The 10,267-nt window shown below is 33.6% G+C and overlaps 1 protein-coding gene across 1 annotated transcript; it reads right to left on the reverse strand.

The window, feature by feature from the left end:
• Window positions 1-8,442: 8,442 nt before the first annotated feature.
• On the reverse strand, window positions 8,443-9,354 carry LOC114742785 (peroxisomal membrane protein 11-4-like). The gene has a single exon (XM_028931001.1). The coding sequence runs from the start codon at window positions 9,284-9,286 to the stop codon at window positions 8,576-8,578; it is 711 nt and encodes a 236-aa protein (XP_028786834.1). The 5' UTR covers window positions 9,287-9,354; the 3' UTR covers window positions 8,443-8,575.
• Between the last annotated feature and the right edge of the window lie 913 nt (window positions 9,355-10,267).

The raw sequence follows: 10,267 nt of genomic DNA on the forward strand, positions 1-10,267 counted from the left end.
AGTTTAGTTTTGCCCTCTTTCTCTTCTCTCAGAACCTCTCTCGCTTTCTCTCTTTCCTCTATCGCTGTTATTTGCTGTGTAAGTTACACCCCAAAATCTTTCAAATTTTCTAATTCTAAATAGATGACATTTCTCGTAACAAAAATATAGAATCACAGACTTAATTAAGAGTGGGGTTTAATCGCCATAAAAGGTTATAAATACAACATTCTACCACTTATATATATATATATATATATCCTCGTTAGGCTTTTTCTATTTCATGTTAGTTTGGGGGGAAAAAAGGACGATGTTTAAGATTTGGTTTTGGTGGTGCAGCTTTGTATGATTGATCATGTTTGTTGAGCAATCATAATGTCATTAAGAAATTGTGTCGATGATGAAGAAGAAGAACAAGGACGATGGGGAAATCTACAGCCAGAATTGCTTTGGTACATGATAAAGAGAGTGGAAGAGACTGAAGCATCTTGGCCTGCTCGTTTTATTCTGTCTTGTGCTTCAGTTTGTAAGTCATGGAGAGCAATCACAAAGGACATTGTTAAGACTCCTGAGCTCTCTGGACACCTCACTTTTCCCATCTCATTGAAACAAGTAAGTAATTATATAATTTCTTCTATTATTCCAAATGTTTTTAATATCTTTTCTTTTTAACTACAAATAGAAAAAGGATCCTAACGAAATAGGAAAGCTCTCTCTCAAAATTTTTAAAAAGAGATCTTTTATTAAAAAAGAAAAAAAAAACAAGTCACTTTATGTCTACTGAACACAATCATGAAATTTCCGAGTGACGTCTTTTTGGTTAGTATTACCTCTGATCTTTAATATAAAATCTTGTTTGACTTTTATTTTGATTCTAATTATAAGACTCCAATCCATTTTGTCTCTCATAGTTATGCATTTTTTTCTCAAGGTAGTCATTCTAATAATGATAGTTTTGGCCAATGATTAGCGATGATATTTTAGGAAAGATAACATTTATTTATTATAAATAACTAGCTTAATATATTTTCTTAATCTCCTCAAATTACTCAACTAGCTCTTTTATTTAGGACCAGAAATAGTAATTTATTTAAAAATTTAATTATTGACAGAATATAGCAGTCTTATGCAATCAACGTAGATTAATTGGGTCTATCTAGTGAGGATAAAGCTTCTTGTCATTATACTCCTCTAGTCTTTAATATAGAAACTAATTAGGGAGTTGATGTAAGTCCTATATATAGGATCTGTTATATATATTTATTAATTTTTTTTAAATTAACTCTATTAATATTTTCCCAATAATAATCAAGTAGAAGAGGGAGGGAGAGAATTAAAAAGATGTTTAGGGTGGTTTTTTTGAAAAAACATATCATATTAACTAATTTGACTGACATCTTTAATCTATTTAAATTAGTTAATCAAGTCTTATGTATATATTAAGGATCGGAGGAGTATCATCTACTAAACACAAAAAAAAAAAAAATGCTTTCCCTTCATGGTTTTTCATCTATGGAATCTTTTTTCTTTGATATATCAAGTGTTTGGTGCTAAGGAAAAGTAAAAACACTTTTCTGTAAAAGAAAGCAAATCCCTCTGCATATTTACTTCGTATACCATAAAAGCACTTTTAAACCTATGGTTTGGGTTCTATCCAAACACCTCTATAGTTTGATCCTTGTCTTCTTCTTCATCATCTTTTTTTCCATTTATAAATGCCTATGATCAGCTAGGGCATCGGGATTCCCCAATCCAATGCTATATCAAAAGGAATAGAGAAACTTCTATTTGTTCGTTGTACTTGGGTCCAGAGCCATGTAAGTAATTTCATTCATTTTATTTTATTATTATTATATATTACTTGTGTTGGTTCATCTTATACTGAAGAGCTTTAATTAATTTGTTTGTGTTTTTCAATATAACAGCAAACAATAGGAATGATATGTTTTTGTTGGCTGCCAAAAGAGAAAAAGGGTTCACACATATTAGTTACTTTATATCTTTAGTTTCTAATGACTTTCGTCCAACCAGCGACACATATGTCGGTGAACTAAGGCAAGTTTCTCTTCCTTCAAGAAACTCTGGGTTAATAATATCGTTGTTTCTTATAATTTGGTTCAATTTTAATTTTGATATCTATGGTGTCAAATCATTGGTTTTGATCCTTATAGGTTTATAAAGTCCTTTTTGAACCAGACCTTATAAATAGTAAAAAAATTTACCAAGATACTACACTTTGAAAAATAATTACCAAAATATTATATTTAAAATCGTTCAGCTCTGGAACGAGTTTAGAAATGCAAGAAAATTGTTCCTTCAAAATGATTTTTAGTCTGACACAATGAAATTAAAATCGTTCAAGAAGTGAATGAGTTCAATTTTCACTGTTGTGCTACACATTCCTATCAAGTCATCCTTGGCCCTCATAACTCACACGCAAAACACAAAGAAATGGTGCAAAGCTTCCTTCAAATCAACATTCTGAGCACGTGTTATGAGGGCCAGGGATGACTCGGGAAATTGGGTTGATTCAAACCCTTCTGCTTATCTCATTAGAACTTGCTCTTGTAGATCTCTATTTATGAAGGCATTATTGATGTCTAACTACCTAATAGGCCAGCCAAAAGTCACAGCCAAGGTTAATATAAACCGTGGTGTTGATGTGTTCAAGACAAGACTAAAAGTTTCATAGAAATCTATCCTAGGACTTTGTTGAAAGCCCTTAGCGACCAACCTTGCCTTAGGCTTAGAAATTGATCCATCTACTCTAGTTTTAACTTTAAACACCCTTTTGTAATCTACTAATTTCCTGTTTCCTTGACAAGGAACCAACTGCCATGTATTATTTTTTATAAGTACATCATATTCTGCATACATAGCTTGCTGCCACTCTTGAGAGTTCAAGGCTTCTTTCACGCGACAAGTTTTGCATTTGTTGTAGCTATACCTATGTAGGGATGTTTGGGTTTGTGAATACCCACTTTGCTCCTAGTGACCATATGATGTTGTGCTGTTACCATGGCTATCTCCCACATTTGTGGTTGTTATTGAGATCCAGGGCCCTCTTTAGATTGTATAGGACTACAAGGAGTTGATTGTAGTTCATCTATTGAAGCTGATAAACTCTGTGTGACTAATTCTGATTGTGAATTTTTAGCAGAAGTGCTACTAGGAGAGTTGGGTATTGGCAATGCAGGAAACTCAGAGATTTGAACAGTTGACCTAGATGTTAGAGGCATTTGAGCTGGATACTCTTTAGGCATAGAAGAAAGAGGAGATTTGAAAAGTTCACAATGAATCATTTCCTCAAGTACCTTCTATTTATTATTCATAAAACCTATTGAAAAAGGAAAATCAGTCTCACTGAAATAACATGCCGTGAAATATATATTCTCCCATTAGAATTGAGACACTTATAGCCTTTATGAGAATTACTATAGCCAATGAAGACATATTTGGTGGTCCTGAACTATAATTTATGGTCATTACACAATCTGAGGCAAGGATAGCACGTAGTACTAAAAATCTTCAAGAACTCATAATCAGGAAACTTGCACAAAAATCTAGGATAGGGTGATCCTCCTCCTAAAACAGGAGTTAGAAGTCGATTAATGAGTTCAGTGGCAGTATGGAATGCCTCCTACCAATAAAATAAGGGCATTTATATGTTATGTTTTCTTTCAGCCCTTCCATTTTGAGGTGAAGTATGAGGACAAGAATGTCTAAAATGTATACCAGTATCTTGTAAAGTTTTAGCAAATGATCTATATTCTCCTTCCTAATCACTTTGGACTATTTTAATACTACTCTCAAACTGTTTTTCAGCATATTTTTTAAACTAAACAAAAGCTTGTAGAGCTTCATCCTTAGATTTCAGTGGAAAAATCCAAGAGTATCTACTATAGTCATCAAGAAACAGAACATAGTACTTATAGCCATTCATAGAAGCAATTGGTGTTGGTCCCCATAGGTGTATATGAATCATTTCTAGGGGTTTTGAGGCTCAAGAGTTAGAAACCTTAAAGGGCAAAGAATGTGACTTACCATACTTGCAAGATTCACAAAAGAAATGCTCATTCTAATTACTAGAAATTACTTGCATATTACATTTACCAATGAGCTGATTCACAATCTTTTCACTTGGGTGATCAAGTCTACAATGCCAAAAACTTTTACTGAAACTACAATTCCTAAATGCTAAACTATCAGCTTCTTTGTTTGTAACAAAAACTAGAGCTGCACTACCATCTTTCTACTGGTCTAAAACCTTAAACATACCACCATTACTTGATTTTCCCTGAAGCATCATTTGCCCTGTTGCCTGATACTTCACACAAACACCACTTGAGTTAAATATCATATCAGCATCATTATCACATGCCGCTTTATAAACACTTATGAGATTCTTCTTGCTTTTAGGAGTATATAGAACATTTTTCAGTTTAACCTTCTTGTGAGAAGTGTTTTGAATAGTGGAAGAGCCTATTCTTTCTACTCCTAATTTATAACCATCACCAACTATTATGTTCATCTTACCAGATAAAGCAGCAGGATCATAAGTTTGGCAAGATCTTTGGTCACATGACTAGTTGCCCCTTTGTCCGAATACCAGGTATCATCATTCACAATTTCTAGGATTGCCCAATAAGCACTGTCATGGTCAGAATAAAAGCCCAAGCCTCTGTTGCCATTGCACTTCTTTTTTCCAGACTTAGAAAAGGATGTTATACCAATAGAAGCAGTTTTCAACAACATGACCAGACTTCTCACACAACTAACATTTGGATATGTCTTCATTACTATTATTGTTGTATTGACCATGATTATGGTTATCCCTGCCATAGCCCCTTCTACCTCTGTTTCCACAGCCTCCACACCAAGTATTCCTTAGATTGTACCTCTCCTCAACTCGGGTATAGTTAACTATATTAGTATTGATGGAGAGTTGAGAAAGTTGGTTTAGTTGATCCATGCGACTCTTGTAGGTATAGAGAGAAGTTTGTACATCCAGCCAGCTAAGCTCTTCAGCTTCATGAGATAGTTGAACCACAATGGGGTTATACTCAGCATCAAGGCTGACTAAGGCCTGAATAATAAGATCTAGAAGTAGTATGGGGCTCCCGAAGAGGAAAAGTTGATTAGTCAAGGCCTTGATCTTGGACAGATATTCATTCATCCTCATAGCACCTTTCCTAGTGCTTTAAAGCTCAAATATGAGCATTAGAAGTCTCAACTTGGTCCTTGCTCCAGATGACAATTTAATGGCGAGCCATAAACCAGCAGATGTTGATACATTAGTCTTTTAGATGAAATCTCCAAGGTCATCATGCTCAGAAGCCAACCGAATAGCAACTGGTCAATAGCTACCCATTCCTCAGAATCTGGATTCAATATGGTGTTATTGTATCCAGTGATGAACCGAGTGGGACACTTCTTTGTCCTATTAATGTAACCCTCAAGCTTATAATCCTTAATAACAGTTAAGACATTAAGGGCCCATACAGGGTCATTTGTTCTGTCCAGCTTGTCACAACAATTCTAGGAGAGGGCCATCCTTTTCTCTGACAATTTTGCCAGCAATGATGTGGGCACCAACAAGGACCCTTTGCTAGTGTTTCCATATGGCTAAGAGTGACACGAGTCATTATTGGTTGTCATGGCTGCTTACCTTAACGTTTTGATACCAAGAAAAGTCTTTTATAAGAAAGGAAATGTGTAAAATGAGATATACTGTTCACTTTATTTTCTATTCAATAAATAGGTACGGTGGCAAACCCTAGAATACATGAGAGTGCGACGTAGGTACTATACATTTTGTACAATAGAAGAATCCACAATAATAAATGTTACAGGGCTATTTACTAAGTGGGATTTAGCTTATTAGGCTTATGAAGTAATCTGGGTATAAAATTAACACACCTAAAGATTTGTTGTCTCTAGAAAATAAAACTAAAAATAAGATCAAATTTTAAGAACCAAGACTACTAGTTTCAAATTTCAGATACCATCCAAAACGAGATTGAGTTTCAAATGCTAAAAATCGCTATTTTCAAATTTTAAGAATCACAATCAAAATGAGATCAAATTTCAGAAATTAAAGATGGTGTTAATCATTTTTTCCCTTTTAATGATGAACTTGCGTCTATTATTGACTTTTGACAGGTCTAATTTGTTCGAGGACAAGTTCACTATATATGATAGTCAACCTCCAGAACAATGTGATCCTGTTGAAGTAGTTAAACCCATAAACAATCAATTTATTCAGAGATTATTTTACCCTAATAAGGTACCTGAATACAATGTTGGTACCATTACATATAAGGCCAACATTGTTCACAAATGCATGATTCACACAATCGAAGGTCCAAGAGAAATGAACTGCACCCTCATGATTATGAACTCTATAGTGAAGCCTCTAAAACTTAAAAGCAAGGATCCCATATGTAATGGCGAACATTTTCGATCCTTACACTGGCACCTCAACTTCAGACATCATGGTACATTGCCATCTGCTAATTTCCAGCTTATTGTTTCTGTTGATGATGAAGAAGAAAAAGAACATGGACAAGAACAAGAGAAAGAGAAAGTAATCTTGGAATTTGCTAAGATTGGAGAAGACGTGTTTGTTATGGATTACTGTTATCCACTATCAGCATTTCAAGCCTTTGCCATCTGCCTCAGCAGCTTTGATGCTGATGTCCCAACCTGCAGCTGCGATTGTGGCTCTTGATCTACAAACAAAATATACATAATTTACAGAAACTATATATTTCTATCTTTCTCTTTATTTGAGAGACAGTTTGATGTTTCAGCTTCAAGTTTAAATAAATCTAAATCTGAATATGAGAGTTTTATGTTTAATCTACAGATGATTTATAGATATGGACCTTTAGAGAAGCTGATGATCAGTAGGTTTGATGCTAAACCAACTTGTGATCTCACCCTTAATATACATACTAAAAAGGTAAAGGCGCATCCAGTATCATGAAATATTTTTCAGGCCTTTATCATGCATTAAACTCCCTAAAGTATTTTTTAGATGTACCCAATACCGCGAAGTATTTTTTTACTGCAATTTTATCCTTAGCAGTTTAGGGGTGCTGAATGCACCAAAAAATAATTTAACATAATAGACACACTTGAAAAAAATACTTCAGAATATTAAATGCATCACAAAGTACTTTAAGATACTAGATGCACCTTAAAAAATGAGAAGGAAGGAAAATTTTAATGAGTTCAATTTAAAAAATCAGCTTAAAAGCTTTTAATTAATTTTTCTTACTATTTTATCGTATACCTTCTCTTTATTAAAATTTTATAACACCAATCGTTTTTCAAATTTTTAAATCTAAGTCGTTAAAATTTTTCTTCTCATTCCCCACATTTTCTTCATACCAAACATAGGGTCAAGTTAATCTTATGGTGCCACAACAATGCTTTCTTAAGTTAATCTCATAGCACTACAGAAAATAAATCCAATTCCTAGCCAAAATATGTTAATGACTTGGTTCATTTTGTCGGAGTCATCCAATATTGAAGTTATATTGAAATTTTAGATCATTGTTGTGATCATGAGTGTTTCGTTTATTATTGTAAACAAATTATCTTATTTATATTATTATAATTATAAGCTTATAATTGTATTAAATTTCTATGAAATATTATAATGAATTGAATTTTTTATTTTACTATAATTTTAAATTAGATTTATTTAAATAATAAATTCATACGTAGTCTTTTTATAACACCTAAGCCAAAAAAAACTTTATTTTTATTTAATATGCGCGTAATCTCCACAACTTTAAGTCAAATGCGAATAGCCCTTTAATTAAATTTTAAGTTATAGATAGATAAGTAATGAACAAAACTAATCATAAAGAAATTATCTACATAACTACTAGAGTTTAAGGAATTCGCTGTAATCTTATGTTTGGTATGAGAGAATTGAAAGGGTGGGGAGGAAAGAGAGAATTTTAATAAGCTCAATTTTAAAAAATTTAAAAAGTGAGGTTATAAATTTTGGATAAAAAATTAATTAAAAACTTTTAACCTCACTTCTTGAATTTTTTAAATTAAGCTCATTAACTAAAATTTTCCCTCTCCTCCCCTCCCTTCCCCTTATACCAAGAAAAGTGTCAAATTTAAGGAATCCATACATAACATAACGTTTATGAAATTTAGGCAAATTAATCATATTCCCAGAAAATGCACCATCATGGAATAATTGAATAAAGTGGCTTCTAGAATTGGGCATTATTGCAACATATGGGCGTCCAAGACGCAATGAAATATACAAAATTTCAGCAAACTATAAATCTTGGATAATGCAAATCATTTCTCACATGCATCTAATCTACTAGCTAGTTATAGTCCAAAAGAAGTATGATGAATTCTTGGATAAAAGTAAAGAGTATCATTAGTAATAACAAATTAAAGCCCAGTTAATCAAAACTTGGTAGCATCTATCCAACAGTACTCTGGCTATAAGATGAAGATATATAAACATTAACAATATGGCATTCCTTTTCTGAAAAGTAGAAATTAAATATCGGAGATTATTTAATTAATTATTGTTCTTTGGTTGGGGATATACGAACTATGAGGGCCAATTTCTATACCAACCAGCCCAAGCAGAAACCAAGCCACTAATCCCCAGAGTCACAGCATGATTACAAAATGGGTTTGGCTCAATCTCAGCCAAAGCTATGATCAAATCTGCAATATTTGCAGCCACTGCCATTAGCCTCATCACTCTATCAACCCTAATCTTCTTAACCTCATCCTTATCCCTCTTCTCTTGTTCTTCATCTTCATCTTCTTCTTTGGAGATCTCTCTTCTGCTTCTTCTGATCTTCCTCTCTTTCTTAATCCCTTCCTTTATCAGCAAAAAATCAGCTATGAGGAAGAACAAATATCCCACTGCTTCTCCAAATGCTGATATGAAGCTTGCCTTCTTGGCCAAGTCTGAGTTTATCGTACCAATTCTTGCCAACCAGGTAAAGTGGTCGAAGAAGAAGTAAATCATCTCGCCGGCATTTGCCGGGATGGCTAGCAGCCGGAGAGTCAGGTTCGAACCCGGGTTTCGCCGGAGAAGGTTGAAGCCGGTGAGAAACCTACCCGTCCTGAAGGCCTTCCGGCTGAGCCCGGAGGAAACTTCCCAATTCTTGAACCTCTTCGCCATGTCCGGGTTGGTCTCTTCAATGCGCCAGTTCGAAAGCTTGGAGACATACTGAAATGTCTTCACCAGCTTGTCTATGCCATCTCTCTTCGCTAGAAACACCACAAGCTTGTCCACTGTGTCATTCATTCTTTCTTTGTTTCTGCTGCAGGGGGGGGGGGGGAGAGAGAGAGAGTATTTGGGAAGATGATGATGATGTGTTTGTTTAGAGTTGTGGAGGAGGAGATGATTATAGAAGGAGAAAAAACTGAAGCAGAATCACAGACTTTGTGGATTTTGGATAAGAGAAACTGAGAGAAATATGTGGTCACGGCCCTTTTAGTTTAAATTCACTTCATATATGACCCTTCGTTTTTCTGTGTCGCTAAAATTTTTGTACGCATTACACATTACTCATCCAAAAATAATAATTCGTACACATTTCAGACACCTGGCGATTATGCGTTGTTCTTTTTTGTCTTTGCTTGTAGTTGGAAAAATTACCTTGCAAATAAATCCAAATGAGTAAGTCTGGTAATTGTTCATATATATGATACAAAAAGTAATAAATATATATATCTATTTCTGTGTGTGTGTGTCTGTGTGTTAAAAAGCTTTTTATATCGGTTCTATAATTAGTGCAGATAAGATAACACTTTCTACCTAATTATTAAATTAATATAGAAAAATGTACTAATGAGTATAGAAAAGGTTAATAAAAGAATCTCTTCAATTTTTTTTGGGCGAACGAAATCTCTTCAATTTTACACCAATATATAGGTTGCAAGTGAGTCGGTATAAAAAGTCATGTTTTTAACCTGATCAATATTACAAGTTAAATAGTAAAATGGTCTACCAAGGAAATAAAGTGACCATGAAATTTTTATGATATAAATAAATATTTATTTAATTCATATATTTCAAATGTGGTAATTCAATTGTGACATTTCTTTACTGCGTTTGAAGCTAGGTAATTATTATTATTAGTATAAATTTATATATTATTTCCTTTACTTTTATGGGTCTTTTTATCCTTTTTCATAACATATAGAAGCATTTTCATCTGCGTCAGAATTAAAAAATAAAAAATGACAGAAAATACTTATTTTATTTCAAAATGACAAATAGGTA

The sequence above is a fragment of the Neltuma alba genome, unplaced genomic scaffold (genome assembly GCF_004799145.2).
Source record: "Neltuma alba isolate B1F8T4 unplaced genomic scaffold, ASM479914v2 tig00003884_pilon, whole genome shotgun sequence".
Taxonomy (NCBI): Eukaryota; Viridiplantae; Streptophyta; class Magnoliopsida; order Fabales; family Fabaceae; genus Neltuma; species Neltuma alba.

Excerpts from the sequence above, each read along its gene's own strand:
- LOC114742785 (XM_028931001.1), bottom strand. The coding sequence starts at position 9,286 with ATGAATGACACAGTGGACAAGCTTGTGGTGTTTCTAGCGAAGAGAGAT.